This window comes from Scyliorhinus canicula, chromosome 2 (genome assembly GCF_902713615.1).
Source record: "Scyliorhinus canicula chromosome 2, sScyCan1.1, whole genome shotgun sequence".
Classification (NCBI taxonomy): domain Eukaryota; kingdom Metazoa; phylum Chordata; class Chondrichthyes; order Carcharhiniformes; family Scyliorhinidae; genus Scyliorhinus; species Scyliorhinus canicula.
This window is the reverse complement of record NC_052147.1, coordinates 142,059,025-142,080,160: the sequence shown is the minus strand read 5'-3', so window position 1 is coordinate 142,080,160 and position 21,136 is coordinate 142,059,025. Positions and strand designations below refer to the sequence as shown.

Below are 21,136 nucleotides of genomic sequence, written 5' to 3'. Positions count from 1 at the left end.
ACTTGGAAATCTATCACCGTTCCTTCACTCCCGCTGCATCTTGAACTCCCTCCCTGACAGAACAATGGGTGTACCTACACCTCAGGACCTTTAACTCAGGAACTGCAGTGGTTAAAGAAGGCAGCTCACCACCACCTTCTCATGAGCAATTAGGGATGGGCAATAAATGCTGGCCCAGCGAAACTAACATCCATCCCTTGAATGATTTTTTTAAAAACGAGAGTTGTGGGGCTGGAGGAGCTTTCAGATATGGCGAGTGGTGGATGTGCTAAATGAGGACACATTGTTTCAGGATCTACCCGAACCATATTATCAACACATCCTAATTATGTTGCACAGGAATTAAATAATCATAAAGCAGGTTAAGTTTTTATTCGATAATTGATTTGGCTGCATCGTAAGCGTGATGGTTAAGTAACACCTTTATTTTTTAAATTCTAATCCTTGTTTTCATATCCTTCCAGACACCTCCCGGTCTCTGCCATCTCCTCCAGCCCCTTAACCCTCTGAATTCCTGCACTCCTCTAATTCTGACCTCTTGAGCATCCTTAATTTAATCATTCCACCCTTGGCGGCTGTGCCTTCAGCTGCCTGGGCCTCAAACTCTGGAAATTCCACCCACAACCTCACTGCCTCTCTATCTCTCTTTCCAACTTGTAAGACACTTCTTAAAACCTACCTTTTTGACCAAGCGTTCTGATCTCCTCACGTGACTCAGTGTTAGAATTTTGTTTTTAATGCCCCAGTGAAGTGCTTATGACGTATTATGCTACGGGTACAATGTAAATGCGATTTGTTGTTATTGTCGACCCGCTTTCCGTCAGTTAGATTCTAAGTCCTGAAATTACTATCTTACATCCTCCTTACAAGACATAAAGTTGCCTTGCATGGTGAACACTTCAGATTGACCAGAACCGAGACTGATGTGAATTCAACAAGTCAAACCTGTGCCACTTGGCAATGTGACCCTTGCCTCTGCAGGTTTATCTTTGTCTGCGGTTATAAATTTCATGATGAAATGAATATTTTTTTCTCTCTCAAGTTTACACCTCTCTGCAACAGCACACTTCACACCAAGAAAGATTTGTCAGTGAGATGCAATTATAAGATGGCTTGACCTTCCCAGACCTCCTCCACGGCTCCTTATTGCATTTATTTTCTATGGCACTTGTTAAAATAATGAGCTGCATGAAGCAATCGTGAAGGAATTTCGTTTTCTGCTGAAGACCAAGCACTTAAAAAAAATAATAATAAATGGGTTTCTTGATCATACTGGTCCTAACTACATCGAGGAAATGATTGCAGTTTCTAAATAGCACATTTGAAAAAAACAGCTTTTCATCATAAACTGGGAGTAACTGCAGCATTTACTGATGCTGGAAAGACTCATCAGAATAATTCACTTTCTTACTGGCATTCAGTAAGTTGGCTATAAACTGACCCACGCAGCTTCCTGCTGCAGCAAAAGCTTGTCGCTAAACTCTTCAGAGGCAGGAATGTCTTCATTCCTGGTAATATTCTGCATGCGCAAGGCAAATCTTCTCCAGAGTGGTTGGTTATTGTCTAGGGTTCTCAGAGTGCATTGTGCCACTTTGCTTGTTTCAAATGGGCCCTGTAGCCTAGCGTTTACTTTCTTCAGTCATCACACTTGGGTTCCTATTTGGTGTTAAGGGTTGACATCCGGCTAATAGTTTGAAAAATTGCAAAGGCATCTGTTCCTCCAACTGGCTCCCTTGCAAACAGCCCATGACTATTACAGGAAACGCCTTGGTTCTGCTTCCAGTAACAATAGTTCATGTGGCAGCTCTGAGCACATTGGAGAAGTGATTCCACACCATCTAGGATTACCAACATCTACAGCAGGCCAATGGTGGATCAGTTTTTTCTTTGGGAAAATTCAGGGCCATCCAGTAATGACAACCCTGTCAGAGTCCTCTGAGAGTGGCAAGATAAACTGTATCCTGCTTCAAGAAATGGTGAGGAAACAACATGCCAGTGAGCCCAGCAAACCTTCATTTTAATGATTTGGCTTCTGAAGACAATGTTAGGAATTTCAGGTCTTCCAAAATATTAATCTCTGAAATAAAGGCTGCTTTAGTTTCCAGTTATGCTTTTTGTAAAGTAATCCTTGTTTTTTCCATGTAATCGGTGGGTAATTGTTGTCAGTGTATGCCCATTTGGCATTCTTTGAACATCTAACAAATGAAATTCTTAAGCAGCCAAAAAAAAATGTTCTGCATAGGCCTGGTGGAGGTGACCATGTACCGATCCATTTTGATTTTGATTTGATTTATTATTGTCACATATATTAGTATACAGTGAAAAAGTACTGTTTCTTGCATGCTATACAGACAATGCATACAGTACATAGAGAAGTCATAGCTAGGGTGTAGAGAAAAGATCAATTTAATATGAGGTAGGTCCATTCAAAAGGCTGATGGCAGCAGGGAAGAAGCTCTGGCTGCGTCCTTGTTCTTTCTGGCCTTGCCCGCACCCAGGTGACCCTGGAGAAAGAGCAAATAGTGTCTGTTGGTTCTACTTAAGGCCACCTGTGACTAGTGGACAACCCACAAACCAGAGTGTATAGTGGATACCAGCAACAATATTGTTATTTAAATTTGTCAGCTTTCATTCTGCATTGATTTATTGAGAAAAGATAATCCTGGTAAAACCTGGCATTCACAGAGTTTGCCTGTTAGCTTCACCACTCAGAAGATCCAAGTGTCTTTCAAGAAAGATGAACTGCAGTGTTGTGCACTCATATCTACCCTCTTAAGTTAGCAACTCCTCTTCAGTCCTATGTTAAGTTCCTTGTCTTAGCAAATGCAGTAAAAGTAAGAGCTGATATTTCTATATCACCTTTTCAGATCTCCCATAGCACTATACTGATGATGAAGCTAGTTGTACCCGTGGGCAGCAAGACCTGAGCAAAATCCAGGCTCAGGCTAATAATTGTCAGGCATTGACCACCCCCAACAAGAGACAGTGTGGCCACCTCCACTTAACTTTCAATGGCATAACCATCATTGAATCCCCAAGACCTCTACCACCCAGGAGAGCAAGGGCAGTAGAATTATGGGACACAACCACTTGGAAGCTCCCCTCCCAATCACACACCATACTGATTTGGAAATACCGATATACCACTGTTTCTTCATTGTTGCTGGGTTAAAATCATAGTCACTATTGTGATGTAAAAGACATGGCAGCCAATTTTCACACAGCAAACCTCCACAAACAACAGTGTTATAATGACCAGACCATTTAGAGTCTGGGTTTTGCAGGACAGAAAAAAAGAGGCCATTCGGACCATCGTGTCTCCGCCATCAAGCACATTTTCCAGCACTCGGACTGTCGTCTTGTTTTTAATCATGTTAGTTGAGAGACAAAGTTTGACTTGGGTGCAATAGGGAGAACTCTTGTGCTCTTCATCAAAAAATGACAAAGGGTCTTTTAAATCCAGCTGAGAGGACAAGAAGGGCCTGGGTTTAACATGTCTTCGGAAGGATGGCATCTCTGACAATGCAACACTCCCTCAGTACTGCACTGTAAATGTCAGCCTGGATTTTGTGCTTAACTTTGTTGGTTGGGGATTGAATCCATAACCTTCTGCCTCAGAGTGTTACCCACTGAACCATGGTTGACACTTGGAGGCATTCTGATTCTCGCAGAAATTGGGGGATTTCATTTCATTTTATTTGGACAGTGCTGTTGCTTAGTTATAAAAATATTGGAGATGAATACTGCATGATAGGGACAGTCAACTATTGTTCAGTGATGAGTCTTTTCCATTTGCAATTGGCATGGATAGACAAATGTGTTTGTTGACCCACGGCAGGAGCATGGTGAGGGACAAGTGGAGGGAGCAGGTGATGTTACAAAACCTCCAGGAATATATCCAATTAGAGTTGGTAACCCTCGGCCAGGTGGCATGAAAATATCTTAACTTTGATGAAGAGGCTGAGGGTTTAATAAACCAGCTTGAGTGCTGACTTTTTGTATTAGTAATCATGAAGATGTTTGTTGTCCGTGTTATCTCGCCTTTCAACAGAAAAGAAATTCATGGTAATGGCGAGGAAGCCATTGAAAAGAAATTTGGGAATGAAAAGAAAATCCTTGTCCAAGAAATTCTTTTGAAAATTCAGCCATTCAGTGCAAATTATAATTACGTTTAGCACCCTTTTGTTTTGTCCGTTTTGGTTCATTGTTATTTAAAGAGCAAGGGTTGTTACCATTTTCTGGGTTATTGAGCTGAAATTGTAAAGGAGATGAATTAACACACGCCACTGACGCTGCGGTAATGGCTCCCAGGTTGATGATAATCCAGTTGCTTTACACCAATAAAGTCAATAAGCCATTCAAGCCAGTGCGCTGATATCATCGGCTTTGTGGCCTTCGCAGAAATTATTCATAATTGATGGAACAAAACAATGGATGTGAATCTTATTAATTATTCAAAAAGCTGTTTGGTTTTTTTAATGATTTCCTGATGGTGAAAGTCTTTCCTGAAATAAGTCTTTCCTGCTTCGAGGTTGTAAAGCTGGTTATTCCTTGTCTATTTGTGTTTTGGCCCACTCTTGGGAGGCTGGTACGGTGTCTAATGGATCAGGGAGCTAACCAGATAAAGAGGCAGTAATTTGCCACAGACATTGGGTAGAATCATGTACACTCCCCTGCGGTGTGTTTGGTGTGCGGGGCGGGGGGTGGCGAGTGGTGGGTGGGGGCAGAGCCACCTCCCATCGCCATCCTGGTTAAGACTGGGGCAGGAAGGCCCATGGGCGGCCTTGCATCCCTGCCACTGCTGAATTTCCCACCTGAGGTGCTTCGTCCCGCTGCTGCAGGTACTAACCCAGCGATGAGCAGTGACTCAACTTGTGGTGAGAGCAATAAGTAAACATGGGCAGGGTTGCTTGCGGGCTCTCGGGTGGTGATGATGGGGATCTCTCTCATTCAATGACACTCAGTCTTGATTGAGGGATTTCGTGCGGGGACGGGGAAGGCACACTGAGAGCTACTCCCCCCCCCCCCCCCCCCCCAACCAACTCCTTGCTGCCCACCTCCCATCCGATGGCGCTGCTGCTCAGTAAATTGACCTATGATTGGCCAGCAGTTCTTGGCAGCCAAAACCTCTACCCCTGGGCTCCTTGATTCCAAGGGAAGGTACACCTTTGCTTGTCAAATGCCTGAGTGAAACAAGATGTGGCAGGCCGAGGAAAAGGCAATGTGGGGCTCTCACCAACTCTTCCAACTGGTGAGACATAAGAACATAAGAACTAGGAGCAAGAGTAGGCCATCTGGCCTCTCGAGCCTGCTCTGCCATTCAATGAGATCATGGCTGATCTTTTGTGGACTCAACTCCACTTTCCGGCCCGAACACCATAACCCTTAATCCCTTTATTCTTCAGAAAACTATCTATCTTTACCTTAAAAACATTTAATGAAGGAGCCTCAACTGCTTCACTGGGCAAGGAATTCCATAGATTCACAACCCTTTGGGTGAAGACGTTCCTCCTAAACTCAGTCGTAAATCTACTTCCCCTTATTTTGAGGCTATGTCCCCTAGTTCTGCTTTCACCCGCCAGTGGAAACAACCTGCCCGCATCTATCCTATCTATTCCCTTCATAATTTTAAATGTTTCTATAAGATCCCCCCTCATCCTTCTAAATTCCAACGAGTACAGTCCCAGTCTACTCAACCTCGGCTCATAATCCAACCCCAGCAGCTCTGGGATTAACCTAGTGAATCTCCTCTGCACACCCTCCAGTGCCAGTATGTCCTTTCTCAAGTAAGGAGACCAAAACTGAACACACTACTCCAGGCGTGGCCTCACTAACACCTTATACAATTGCAACATAACCTCCCTAGTCTTAAACTCCATCCCTCTAGCAATGAAGGACAAAATTCCATTTGCCTTCTTAATCACCTGTTGCACCTGTAAACCAACTTTCTGTGACTTATGCACTAGCACACCCAGGTCTCTCTTTAGCGGCATGCTTTAATATTTTATCGTTTAAATAATAATCCCATTTGCTGTTATTCCTACCAAAATGGATAACCTCACATTTGTCAACATTGTATTCCATCTGCCAGACCCTAGCCCATTCACTTAACCTATCCAAATCCCTCTGCAGACTTCCAGTATCCTCTGCACTTTTCGCTTTACCACTCATCTTAGTGTCATCTGCAAACTTGGACACATTGCCCTTGGTCCCCAACTCCAAATCATCTATGTAAATTGTGAACAATTGTGGGCCCAACACGGATCCCTGAGGGACACCACTAGTTACTGATTGCCAACCAGAGAAACACCCATTAATCCCCACTCTTTGCTTTCTATTAATTAACCAATCCTCTATCCATGCTACTACTTTACCCTTAATGCCATGCATCTTTATCTTATGCAGCAACCTTTTGTGTGGCACCTTGTCAAAGGCTTTCTGGAAATCCAGATTTACTACATCCATTGGCTCCCCGTTATCTACTGCACTGATAATGTCCTCAAAACATTCCACTAAATTAATGAGGCATGAACTGCCCTTTATGAACCCACGCTGCGTCTGCCCAATGGGACAATTTCTATCCAGATGCCTCGCTATTTCTTCCATGGTGATAGATTCCAGCATCTTCCCTACTACCAAAGTTAAGCTCACTGGCCTATAATTTCCTGCTTTCTGCCTACCTCCTTTTTTAAACAGTGGTGTCACGTTTGCTAATTTCCAATCCACCGGGACCACCCCAGAGTCTAGTGAATTTTGGTAAATCATCATTACTGCATCTGCAATTTCCCTAGCCATCTCTTTTAGCACTCTGGGATGCATTCCATCAGGGCCAGGAGACTGGCCTACCTTTAGCCCCATTAGCTTGCCCATCACTACCTCCTTAGTGAGACTCTCCATCATTGCCAAAAGGTTCCTGCTTTTCTCTGCATAGATCAAAAGAATGCAGTGCATAGTTACATTTCTGCAATTTTGTTGTGCATTGTCATGAATGTTCACATTTGATGGCAGGAAAAGACCAGCTGGTCCATCAAGTCTGCCCACACCATAATGGTGAGAGCAGTATAACTAGATTCTTCTCCCTGCTTTGCCTCACCTTGCTCCTCCTACAGTCTTGCAATAAATATGTAGAATGAGCTTTGGAGAGACACGAGAGAGCACCATGGAATTGTGTTCCAGTAAAAAAAAAAGAAAGGGTTATGCTTACTTTTGTAGCCACGACAATCTTCTACAAACAACAATGTGATAATTGTTCTAAGTCTTCAGTAGGTCTCACAGAGGTTCAGAGGCTTGTAAGATTGAACAATAGTGTTTATTAGTAACACATAACCATAGAAATATATACATATAGATATAAAATATATATACAAAGTGTAGCCAAATCTAGGAGCTAACCTCATGTTGGCTTCCACTTGAGTCTCTCCATACAACTCTAACTTCTTCTTGCCTCTGCATCATATTGTCGAAGGTACTGTTCTCCAGTCCCATTTAACCCTTGCTATTCCAAAAACCCAAAAATGACCTGCTGATTTGTTATGAGGTGTTGATTGGGGGATGAATAGTAGCCAAGGCACTACTGCCAACTCCCTTGCTCTTCTTTGAAATAGTCTTACGGGATTTGATACAACCTTTTGCACAATTAGTGCTTCTAAACACCCTTCGTACCATAGTAAGAAGTCTTACAACACCAGGTTAAAGTCCAACAGGTTTGTTTCAAACACGAGCTTTCGGAGCACGGCTCCTTCTTCAGGTGACCTGAAGAAGGAGCCGTGCTCCGAAAGCTCGTGTTTGAAACAAACCTGTTGGACTTTAACCTGGTGTTGTAAGACTTCTTACTGTGCTCACCCCAGTCCAACGCCGGCATCTCCACATCATTCATACCATAGCGCAGTTGTGGCCTCCATACCTGGAGTTCAGTTTGAATCCGCATCTTTCTGACTCAGAAGCTGTGCATGCTATTCACTGAGCATTGACTGATATTGAAGAGAATTGCCTGCTGTTCTTTTTTTAAAATTTCTGTCTCCTTTTGTCTCTTATGCTGGTGCCCTTATCCTACCCTGATTGCCAGCTGTGAAGAAATGCAGGCACAAGCTCATGGGTTGCAGCCATTCCACAATGCTATGCACCATAACCACCAATGCATGTGCAATTGTTAGCGGTTTTGCAATTAACCTTTAAGTGCGTTCCTGCAGCGAGAATAGCAAAAGCAACACAAACCTCTCGCACATCTGTGCTTGCTAACCTTCCTCATAACTTTTTGTGGCACATGCAGTAACTATGGAACTTGTTAAGGCAGACATCTGCTCCACGCCAACATATGTTCAAAGTTATTGTTTTCAGAGTTGATTTTCAATGGGTTTTGAAATGTCGCCAAGCTCAGCCCCAGCACAAAGAGAGATTTGGTTTCCAAATCATGCGGGTGCTAAATAAGACATGATTTTGATTTTTTGTGTGTGGCTAGAATGTAAATCATCTGCATTACTCTGCCTTTCCATTGCCCCATGTTGAGTACAGAACTCCCCCTCCTCCCCACAACATTTCTCCTGAAGCCTGTCAATGGTAAAGCTCAGTGTATGAGCCGGTACTAGTTCTGGATTTAACTTAACTCCATGGCCATGTGAGAAATATTTACACTTATTGCTTGAATTTATTTTTGTGTCTCATTCTGTGGGTGGTCCATCCTTTCCAATGCTATGAATTGCACTGGGAATCCATTTCACAGTGTCAAACTCAATTGGTTCCTCACACTAACAGTCGTACTCATGTTCCGTAAATTCTTGTTTGATTGCCAATAAAAGAAAAAAAACCTAGGAGATGAATGTAAGTTAACCTCACACACCATTCCCAACATTGATGCTGCACGCATAGCTAATTTTATTGACTTAGCCCAATTTTTTCATCTTACTCTTGTGATTTTGGCAAGGTCAGCATTTTTCTTGCACTACTGGCTTCCTACATTACAACTGTGACTACATTTCAAAAGTACTTCATTAGCTGTAAATCACGTTGAGTTGGCCTGAAATCATGAAAGGCACAATGGACATGCAAGCCTTTCTTTTTTATTAGTGCCTAGCCTTAGTCGCGTCTTGAGCAGTTAGGTGGTGAGCTTCCTTGAACTACGGTAGCAGTCCACATGGTGAAGGTGCTCCCACCCTGCCAATGGGGAAATTCCAGGTTTTTGGCGACCGCTATGTCCAGTGATACATGGAAGTAAGTGTTTGTTTCATTTGGAGTTGCTTGGTTCAGTAGTGGTGTCATGTCCAGGTCAATTCCATCTTCAGTTGACTCACTGTCATCAGTGCTGTAGGCAGAAGAAAAGGGAAAAGGAAACCGTACCCTTTCATATATACATAACCAAGACCGATCGTGTTTCTGCTTAATCTGTGCCAGGTGCCTTATTTCCCAGCAAGTTTAGCATTTGTCAGACTCTGAACCATTGCTTGAAACTGTCAATGAATCCAGGTTGCAAAATAAAACTCCACAAAACTGAATGAAAACATCACTGAACTTTGACATATCTATATTTTTATATTAATACAATTGAATATATAGTTGACCTCATTACCAGGATTCGATGATGTTTCTGCTTTAACTATGTTGTAATTCTTCCAGGCATCCATTACTCACCTTTTTATGAAGTTTCACATGTTGTTTGGTACTTGGGAGCATAAAGAAAAGGTTTCCTTGGCTTGGGATGGGTGAGGCTAACCAGCTGATAGCAGACTCTTGTCTCACTGACTGATACATCCCCTTCTCATTCATGTGCTGCTATCAACTTCATCCCCATGTCCCAGTCTCACTGCATTTTCTAACACTGCTCATCAATTTCTTACCCCCACCCCTGACATGGTGTGTTTTGCGGCAGCGAAGTTGGCCCACCATTAGATGGTGGCAGAATCTTCTGGTCCATCCACTGTCAAGGTTTTCCCATTTTTGCAGCCTCAGCACCATCGGTGGGAGCAGAAGATCCCACTGGGGGGAATAGCCCAGCCCCTGCCTTTCACTCTCATCAATCTATTTCCTCTTGTCTTTCATTCTTTTCTTCACTCATTCTCTCAGTCATCCTCTCTGTCTTCCCTTTTCCCAACCTTTTTTCAATTACTCCAATAGTTTCCCTTCTACTTCCTTTCTTCTTTCACCCCCCTTCATTCTCCCCTCCGCCTCTCGCCTCACCCTTTTCCTCTTGTCTCTTCCCTGGGATTTTCACAGTAACTTCATTGCAGTGTTAAGCCTACTTGTGACACCAATAAAGATCATTATTATTATTATTCTATCTTATCTCCCCTCTTGCCTCCTCTCTCTCTCACATTCTATCCCTCTCCTGTCCCCTCTCCTTCTCACCTCCAGCTCTACCACCCAGCTGCCCCTTTTCCCTCTCAAACCCCCTGCCTTCCCTCCCCCTTCAAAGCTCCAGGGTCCCAGATTCGATTCATGGCTTGAGTCACTGTCTGTGCGGCGTCTGCACTCTGCTTGGGTTTCCTCTGGGTGCTCTGGTTTCCTCTCACAGTTCAAAGATGTGCAGGTTAAGTGGATTGGCCATGCTAAATTGCTCTTAGTGTCCAAAAAAGTTGGATGGGGTTACTGGGTTACGGGAATAGGGTGGAGGTGTGGGCTTGGGTAGGTTGCTCTTTCCAAGGGCCGGTGCAGACTCAATGGGTTGAATGGTCTCCTTCTGTACTGTAAATTCTCTGATTCTTCCTTTCGCACCTTCCACCTTTCATCTCCCTGACCCTTCTCGCCCTCTCATTTTTTGTCCCCCCCCCCCTTCTCTTGTCTCCCCCTTCCATTCTCGTCTTCCCTTCCCCTCTCGTCTCTCCCTCCCGCTCTTGTCTCTTCCTCCCACTCTTGTCTCTCCCTCCCCCTAATCAAAGGTTACTATAGAAAACAAAAGACCATGGTACAGAGATTAGCATACTGGCATGGGTAGAAGATTGGCTGGCTAACAGGAGGTAGAGAGTAGGCATAAATGGGTCCTTTTCAGGTTACCAGGATGTAACATGTGGTGTGTCACAGGGATCAGTGCTGAGACCTCAACTCTTTACAATATTCATAAATGACTTGGATGATGAGATGGTTGCCAAATTTGCTGATGACACAAAGGTAGGCAAGTAGGTTTTGAAGAGTATGTAAGCAGAGCTTTGAGATGTAGAGGGTACTGTGTATTCTTGTGAATGAATCAAAAAAGGTTAGTATGCAGGTACAGCAAATAATTAGGAAAGCTAATAGATTGGCATCATTTATTGCGAGGACAATTGAATATAAAAGGTTATGCTTCTGGGCACCAGTGAGGATACGGCCAGGATTCTCCATTTGGGAGACGGCTGGAGCTGAATTGTACCTGATTTGCACTCATGCTGGCAGTGCAAATCAGGAAGTGATTCTCAATCCTTAGCCATGCAATTCTCGCCATGCATAAATTTGTAAGGGATTTCCTAGCAAACTCTGCTCTCAAGCCGCCATTTTGAGAGGGCGGCCTGAAACGAGGTCCGGCAGCTGGGCCCCCTCCCTGCCCACAATGCAATTCAGCATCCCCCTCCAATCCCAGCAAGTACTGGGATTAATGATCACCCCCACACCAGAGACCCCCTGATTAAAGAGACCCCAGTCTGGAAGCCCCCAGAAGAGAGACCCCGGTCTGGAAGCCCCCCAGAATAGAGACCCCAGTCTGGAAGCCCCCAGAAGAGAGACCCCAGTCTGGAAGCCCCAGAAGCGGGACCCCGGTCTGGAAGCCCCACAGAAGCGGGGCCCCAGTCTGGAAGCCCCCCAGAAGAGAGACCCCAGTCTGGAAGCCGTCTTCCCCCCCCCCCCACACCCCCTCCTCCGTACCCTCCAGAAAGGAGACCCATGTATGGAAGCTAGCGAGCAGTCCAGACAGAGGCAGTGAAAACAATCATTGCTTTAATACTCAGCTTAGTACTTTAATACTTAGAGACAAAAAGCAGCAGCTGTCAATTCCTGGAAAGAGAAAACCAGTCAGCTAGGTTTAAAACTTTGATCTTTGATCTACAAACCATTCATTTGTCTCTCTGTGGAATTGATCTTACTAGGCTGTGATTGACACCTTCCACACACACACATTCACACGGCTGTCTGTATTGTTTCATTCATCTCCCTTCAGGCTTGAGTGGCTTTGAAGTAGTCAGGTGTGAAACTAGCTGTAATGTAGATAAACATGAAGCTATGATTGACAGCTCCTGGACCCATTAAAGATAATTAAGTGCTCTCTGTTAGTTTCACAGCCATGGTCTTTGGAAAGCAAACAGGAGGCAATGGGATACAAAGAACAGTACAGCATAGGAACAGGCCCTTCGGCCCTCCAAGCCTGTACCGGTCATGATACCACCCTTGGCCAAAACCTTCAGCACTTCCTCGTGCCGTATCCTTCTATACCCATCCTATCCATGTATTTGACGAGATGCCTTTTGAGTGCCGTTAATGTATCTGCTTCCACAACCTCCCCTGGCAGCTGGTTCCAGGCACTCAACACCCTCTGTGTAAAAAAAACATGCCTCGCACATCTCCTCTATACTTTGCCCCATGGACCTTAAATCTATGCCCCCTGGTGACTGACCCCCTCCACCCTGGGAAAGAGTGCCTATCCATCCACTCTCTCCATGCACCTCATAATCTTGTAGACATCTATCAGGTCGCTCCTCAACTTCCGTCGTTCTAATGAAAACAGTCCGAGTCTATCAGCCTCTCCGCAGAGCTAACACCCTCCCGATCAGGCAACATCCTGGTAAACCTCCTCTGCACCCTCTCCAAAGCCCCCACACTCTTCTGATAGTGTGGTAAACAGAATTGTGCGCAATATAAGTGCAGTGATATTGTTCCTGGACTAGTAATCCAGGGACCCAGGGTAAAGCTCTCGGGAGCCTAGTTTGAATCAGAATTTGAATTCAAGACAAATCTGGAATTAAAAGTCAAATTATGACTCTGAAACCATTGTTGATTGTTGTAAAAACCCACCTGGTTCGCTAATATCCTTCAGGGAAGAAAATCTGCCATCTTTGCCTGGTCTTGCCTACACGTGATTCCAGATTCACAGCAATGTGGTTGACTCTTAAAATGCCCTCTCAAATGGCCGAACAAACCTTTCAGTTCAAGGGCAACTGAGGATGGGCAACAAATGCTGACCTTGTTAGTGACACCCATATCTAATAAAGAATTTTTAAAAAAGCTCCCTCCCTGAAAAGGCGGTGGAAGCAGTCTTTGAATATTTTTACAAACGAGGTTAATTGGTAATTCTTGGTAAGCAAGGGATTGATAGCTTATTGCGAAATGGGAGGATGCAGATTTCAGGTTGCTATCAGATCAGCCATGGCCTTATTAAACAGTGGAGCAGGCTCATGGGCTGAATGACCTACTCCTGCTCCTTGATTTTATGTTCCCCCTCTCGCCTCCGTCTCATCCTTCTAGCCTCTGCCTCTTCCATCCCTCACCTCCACCCCTTCCTCCTCTCACCTCCACCCCTTCACCCTCTCTCCTCCACCCCTTCCCCCTCTCGCCTCCACCCCTTCCCCCTCTCGCCTCCACCCCTTCCCCCTCTCGCCTCCACCCCTTCCCCCTCTCGCCTCCACCCCTTCCCCCTCTCGCCTCCACCCCTTTCCCCTCTCGCCTCCACCCCTTCCCCCTCTCGCCTCCACCCCTTCCCCCTCTCGCCTTCACCCCTTCCCCCTCTCGCCTCCACCCCTTCCCCCTCTCGCCTCCACCCCCTTCCCCCTCTCGCCTCCACCCCTTCCCCCTCTCGCCTCCACCCCTTCCCCCTCTCGCCTCCACCCCTTCCCCCTCTCGCCTCCACCCCTTCCCCCTCTCGCCTCCACCCCTTCCCCCTCTCGCCTCCACCCCTTCCCCCTCTCGCCTCCACCCCTTCCCCCTCTCACCTCCACCCCTTCCCCCTCTCGCCTCCACCCCTTCCCCCTCTCGCCTCTACCCCTTCCCCCTCTCGCCTCCACCCCTCCCCCTCTCGCCTCCACCCCTCCCCCTCTCGCCTCCACCCCTTCCCCCTCTCGCCTCCACCCCTTCCCCCTCTCGCCTCCACCCCTTCCCCCTCTCGCCTCCACCCCTTCCCCCTCTCGCCTCCACCCCTTCCCCCTCTCGCCTCCACCCCTTCCCCCTCTCGCCTCCACCCCTTCCCCCTCTCGCCTCCACCCCTTCCCCCTCTCGCCTCCACCCCTTCCCCCTCTCGCCTCCACCCCTTCCCCCTCTCGCCTCCACCCCTTCCCCCTCTCGCCTCCATCCCTTCTCGCCTCCACCCCTTCCCTCTCTCATCTCCATCCCTTGCCCCTCTTGACTCCACCCCTTTCCCCTCTCGCCTCCACCCTACCCCCTCGCGCCTTCACCTCTTCCCCCTCTCGCCTCCACTCCTTCCCCCTCTCGCCTCCACTCCTTCCCCCTCTCACCTCCACTCCTTCCCCCTCTCACCTCCAAGCCTTTACCCACACTCTTTCGATCCTATCTATCCCTCTCTCTTCACTTTCCCCACCTCCTTTCTTCTTCTCTCTTTCTCTCTACCCATACCTGCCCCTTGCCCCACTCAACTCTGCCCATTCGCCCACTCGCTTTTGACCCTCACTATCCCTTTCACTTCCTTTTCCCCTTCTCCTTTCTTCTTCCCTCTTTCTCTCTACCCATACCACTTGCTTTCCCTCTCCTCTACAACCTGGCCCTCTCTGCTTTCACTTTCCCCTCTTGGTTTGGTCTTTATTCCTCCTGCTCTTTTCCTTCTCACCCTCTCTCAGTCTCTGCCTCTGCTCAGCCATAAATTCCCTCCCAAGAATTTTGTCAAATTCAACCAGCTAAGTGAAATCAATCAGCAGGTTTCAGAGAGAGGAAAAATAGCTTGCTGTTTTTTCCTGATTTTATGAATGAGCATCAGGGCATTGTGGAGGAGGAAATGTAGTTTTAGATAAGGGAGTATATTCTGGTTTGGTGATGACTAAAGGAAAGTAATTGACATTTATTTGAGTGACGGTTTTATCTCCACGTTCTCAATTTCAACGTGAAACTTCGATTACTGTAAAGGAACCTTGGAGAAGGGAGATGGTGGAATAATGCAGCAAGTTTAATAAAAAGTTATATATCAAAATGTCTTTGGGGAAGTTAATGTGAAGTTTAAATTCATGTGATATAACTTCTGTTGTTATTGTTGGCAATAAATTGCACATTTAATTCAGATAAAACTTCAGTGATTGTTTAACCTTCAGTGACTACATCACAACACAAGTGACTGGACAGACCATCCTGCCCATTGATTGCCTTCTGTATGATGGAGGAGGGCAACAAAAACAAATTACAACTGTCACCACTGCTAAATTAATGTAGAATTGATTATGACAGAAGCAAAATACTGTGGATGCTGGAAATCTGAAAAAAATCAGAAAATGCTGGATAAAGTCAGCAGATCTGGCAGCATCTCTGGAGAGAGGAACACAGTTAATGTTTCAAGTCCATTTGGCCCTTCTTCAGAACCAAAGAGTTCTACGGGATCGATTATGTTTGTGCTGGAACCCTTTGTCATTTTGAGGCTCAAGTGATACTCTCCAAGTTAAATTCCTCCATTCCAACTGCTGCAAATTGCAACTCATTCAAAATGCTAAATCTGTGTCTTCACGGCATGGGCGGCATGGTGACACAGTGGTTAGCTCTGCTTCCTCACAGCTCCAGGGTCCTGGGTTCAATTCGGCCTCAAAAGGTGTGCAGGTTAGGTGCGTTGGCCATGTTAAATTGCCCTTAGTGTCCAAAAGGTTGGGTGAAATTATTGGGTTACGGGGATATGGTTTGAAGTTACTGTGAAAAGCCCTAGTCACCACATTCCGGCGCCTGTTCGGGGAGGCTGGTAGCGTTATAAAATAGCTCCTTTTAATGTCTACCATTGCTTCTCTACTGTTTTATCCTGAACCTAATTTCCCTTTTCGCTTTGGCCAATTGTCTTTGTATCCTTATAATTGCCTCAATTTAATGTCTCCTCAAAACCTTTCCCTGATCATTCTTTGGCCCTCCATCATAACTCTCTATTTCCCCCCTCCAGCATGGTCCTTCCATCCTCTTTTCCTTTGGTGTAAAATGGTATGAAATATTGTAGTGTGCATGAGGACATATGGGAAACCAGTTATCTGCTTTTTTGTGGGTTTTAGGTTATGTTGAAGAGCTTTGTGAAACTGCTGATGTTGCAGTTTCTGGGACTTCCAACAAGTGTCTCAGGGCCATAGGTTCCGGGTTCAAGTCGCAACCTATCAAGTTTCAGGACTTGATGGGCACGGGAGGCGCATTCATAACGTAGTAAAACAGGTTGATTCTCAGCCTGTAAATCCTTCCAATAATAATAATCTTTTATTGTCACAAGTAGATTTACATTAAAACTGCAGTGAAGTTACTGTGAAAAGCCCCCAGTCGCCATATTCTGTCGCCTGTTCGGGTACACAGAGGGAGAATTCAGAATATCCAAATTACCTAACAGCACATCTTTCGGGACTAGTGGCAGAAAACCGGAGCACCCGGATGAAACTCATGCAGACACTGGGAGAACGTGCAGATTCTGCACAGACAGTGATCTAGCCGGATATCGAACCTGGGACCCTGGCACTGTGAAGCCACACTGCTAGCCACTGTGCTACCGTGCTTCCCTATGTGTCTGATGGCAACCAGTGAAAGCGGAGAGTTTCCTGGTCAGCTACACTGCAGAAGGCAACCCACTGCAGCACTTTCCCAGTGCAATCATGGTCCAATCCAAAACGAGTCCAAGGTTGTCAATGCCCTCTCAGGTATGGTACCTGGAGGAAGAGAAGAAGGATCATGGAAAACAGTTATCTGCCCCATTTAAGATATAACCATTCAACATTTTGGGTAGTTCATTGCTGTGCCTGTCATAGAGGGCAGGTAATAGTAATAATTATTGTGATCAAGAAACTTATTTAATAAAGATTAAGGTACTGTCAGAATTGTTTTAATCTGGCATGCAAGGATGTACATGCACACGTGTGTGTGCATGCATTTGTTGCATTATGATATTTAGTACATCAGACAAATTGCCAACAGTGACATGAATTTTCTGACTGCAAATTAACCATTGATATTTAGTCTACACTCAGCTCAAAGCAGATCTCAACAGTGTGCGCAAATGTGTATGTGTAATATTTATTCAGGCATCAACCCTGATTGCCAACGAAAGAAACTTTGTATGTATTTGTGGCATTCAGTGGAATTTCAAAATAACAATTAAAAAAGGAAAGAGCCTGCGTTTATGTATCACCTTTCATGTTCCGTAGGAGCCAATTGGGCACCTTTATTTTGAACTTTAGCCACTGTTGTAATATAGGAAATGATGCAGCCAATTTATTCACGCATAGCGCACTCACATAAACATGCCTCCCTACGTGATAATGGACTGCTCTGCTGTTTTGATGATGTTGATGGTTGGATTAATATTGGTCAGAACTCCCCTGTGCTCCTTCAGAATTGCACCATGGTTACTTCCTTTTGCTTAGATGCTAACTGTCAATGATTTAATCCAGAAACATAGGATCAGCTTCCACGTGTGTGCTCATGTCATTTGGCTCACTCTTTTATCAAATTTTCAGGAATGTTACATGGGATCAAGGAAATGTAACTCCTCACACCCCCATTACTGTGGATCCAGTCTCCTCTCTCCCACCACATCCATCACACCTCTGGCCCGCCCAAGTGTTCCACCAGGACAGAGAGAAAGGAGCAAGTAGGAATAATTCACTAAGCAAGGAAGCAGTAAACGTATGTTTAATTATAGTCTATGTAGGCTTCCCTAATGGAGTGAACAGCTGATCATTACTCCCGAGTGGTGACAAGCAGTTAAAGTGTCTTGCAATCTGTATCCGATTGTTGCTGTCCTATATCACGATTTGTAGATTGGGGTAGACTATTTTATCGACTTACCTCAGTAAACCACACACTAATTATATGTTCATTTAATTTGCCACAGACTGGATGAATCTCTGGTAGGGATATTCATTGACGCTGCTGACTATGGGAATAAATAGATTAATTGTAAACCTTCCGTGTGCACATTATCAATATTTCATACAAGTTTTCTTTATCTCATATCTGTTGTGCTAAAATGATGAATAAAAGAATAAATGACCCGCTTCTTCTTTTGCTTTTTTAGCCATCTCCCAATTGCACACAGCAAGATCCTACAAACAGCAATGTGATAATAAACAGATTATTTGTTTAAGCAATGTTGGTTGAGGGATAAACATTGGCCAGGAGGGAAACAGGAACTTGTCTTCTAAATAGGCCGGACGGATCTTTTATTATATTCTCAGGACGGGATCTTGGTTTAATGTCTCGTCACAAAGATGATACTTCCAACTGATCAGACTACTGGATAAAAGCAAATTACTGCGGATGCTGGAATCTGAAACAAAAGGGAAAATGCTGGAAAATCTCAGCATGTCTGGCAGCATCTGTAGGGAGAAAAGAGCTAACGTTTCGAGTCCGATGACTCTTTGTCAAAGCTTTGACAAAGAGTCATCGGACTCGAAACATTAGCTCTTTTCTCTCCCTACAGATGCTGCCAGACTTGCTGAGATTTTCCAGCATTTTCCCTTTCGTTTCCTGATCAGACTACTTCCTAAATGGTGAAAATCTAGAAACAGTGGGTACCCAAGGAGGCAATGGGCAACCCCCGCCCAGGGCGTATTTCCGGCTGTAGAGTTGAACTGTCATTGGTCAGTGGTGGGATCTTCTGGCCCAGGGGGCACCATAGATAGGACTGGAAGATCCCAGCAGTGGGAAGGGCCGGGAAAGTTTGGCGAATATATATGGATAGTTAAATATCATGGGCAGATAGAGAAAATAATCAAAGTGCCTAATAGAGTGCTGGCCTTTGTATGTAGAGGACTAAAATTTAAGGTTATAGAGATTATGATTAACCTGTATGAGGAACTTATTAGACCACAACTGGACCAGTGTGAGCAGTTCTCAGCCCACACCTTAGGAAAGATACGTTGGCCTTGGAGGGAATGCCGCATTGATTTACTAAAATTATACCCCAAAGTCCAAAATTGCATGGAGAGATTACATAAACTAGAATTTCGGAGTGTGGACTTGACTGAACTTTTCGATGTAACAAGCGGAACTAATAGAGTAGACAGCGAGAAGCTATTTCTGATGGTTGGGGAGTCTGGAATCAAGGGGGACATCTTCTCAAAGTTACAGCCAGGCATTATAGGACTAAAGGTAGAAAAGTAAAAGTTCTGCAAATGGTAGCTGATGCTTAGGATTTTTCATCTGTGACTGGTAATTTTTCATGAAAGATATTTTGATGCACAGTGCAAGGGTGGGTATATGCATTTTGCTCACAGATCCCATTGAATGGTGGAACAGGCTTCGGGGATCAAATGACCAACTCGTTCCTCTGACAATGTGCCATCACTCAATTCTGCACTGGGAATGTCGGTTTAAATTTCTGTACTCCAATCACTGGAAATAAACGTGAACCTACCAACTTCTGACTCAGTTGCTGGCATTTAGTTGGGTCAGGGCTTGCTGGACTGAATTCTCTGAAGCATTTTATTGGTAAAGGTTAAAAAAATGTAAACGTAAGGTTATCATTTGTACTCTTGGAGAACAATAAGATGTCTAATCATGGGGACTGCATATTGAGACATCACTATTCCCAGTCTGAATGGAGATTGTTGAATAATTAACCCCGTCATTCACACCTGAAGATCACACTGCTGCAAGTGATGAGAATTGATTTACATAATTTGTATGGAACTATCCTCCTCTCACTGCATTTTTTGGATAAATAATTTTGCTTTCACCAGGAAATATTGCTGCAATTTTGGTTCTAAGTTCTGTTTCCTACCGTTTGGATAGACTATCTTTAACTGGAAGCGATAGACTGGTTGCTGTGATAAGGGGCCTTGAAGCTCAGGCAGTAGCAACCCTGCCTCTGAGGCAGAATGCTTCAGGTTCATGTCCCACTTCAGGACTTGTTGATGTGGAGATGCCTCATCCTGGCTTGAGACTGGTTTGAGACAATTCAGACCTCTTTAACCTGGGATTACCCCTCTCTCGGGATCTGTAAAGACTGAATTACTTGCAAATGCTCGCATTCAAAGCATTGTCTATATATATTTGACTTTGTCTATATATATGTTGCTGGAACCTACCTCTTCATTCACCTGAGGAAGGAGCAGTGCTCCGAAAGCTAGTGATTTGAAACAAACCTGTTGGACTTTAACCTGGTGTTGTAAGACTTCTGACTCTGTTAACTATGTAAAAAGGACATTTTCTTTTGCTGTACAATAGAACATCCACTGTGGTCCTGCTTTAGATCCCGGCCCACTTCCCACTCATCGACTGGCACAGAGGTCACAATAAGATGCTGGATCCTCAGTTATACATGTGAAATATTGTATTTTTTCCTCCTCCCATTCAGACATCACAGGGAGCGATGTGGGCCCCATGCTGGGCTTGAAGAAATCTAGCTCTCTTGAGAGTTTGCAAACAGCCGTTGCTGAGGTCAGAAAGAATGAGCTACCCTTCCACAGACCCCGACCTCATATGGTCCGTGGCCGAGGTTGCAATGAGAGCTTCAGGGCTGCCATTGACAAGTCCTATGATGGACCAGAAATCCCTGATGATGGTAAGTATTCCATTCAATTTTTTAAAATGTATTAATGGTTTAATTGTTTTATTGTAATCTGGCTTCATGTTGTAGAAAACCAATCTGAGAATTTTCCACCTGCATGTTTTATCTTGGCCTCTTCATGGTTCATGATGCCAGCAGTATTTGTTTAAATTAATTACCCAATCTGACAGGAAACCATTTTCCTACCTTTCTAATTGCTCCGATTGAACATAATGAGTGTTAACTCACTGTCAGAGGTGGTTAGACCCTTGGTAAGAAAGGGGATGAGTGTGGGTGGGATGCAGACTTGAGTTTATTATGAGTTCTGCCATTATTTTATTAAATGGCAGAGCAGGCTCAAGGGGCTGAATGGTTTACTCCTGCCACTTGTTTGTCTCAGGTCTATCTTTGTTTTTGGTAATTATTTTAATGAAATTTTTAACATTTCATACAAAAGAATATAAAAGACGTGAACCATAACAGACATTCTTCAACAAGATTCTATCAACAAACACTTTTTACAAA

The 21,136-nt window shown here is 44.7% G+C and overlaps 1 protein-coding gene across 1 annotated transcript in view; it reads left to right on the top strand.

The window, feature by feature from the left end:
• LOC119958709 (partitioning defective 3 homolog B-like) overlaps positions 1 to 21,136 on the top strand; it is a 1,329,970-nt gene that overhangs the window by 839,870 nt on the left and 468,964 nt on the right. Inside the window, exon 17 of the mRNA XM_038787288.1 lies at positions 20,420 to 20,626. Within this exon, the coding sequence (XP_038643216.1) occupies positions 20,420 to 20,626 (207 nt within the window). The remainder of the gene's footprint in view (positions 1 to 20,419; positions 20,627 to 21,136) is intronic.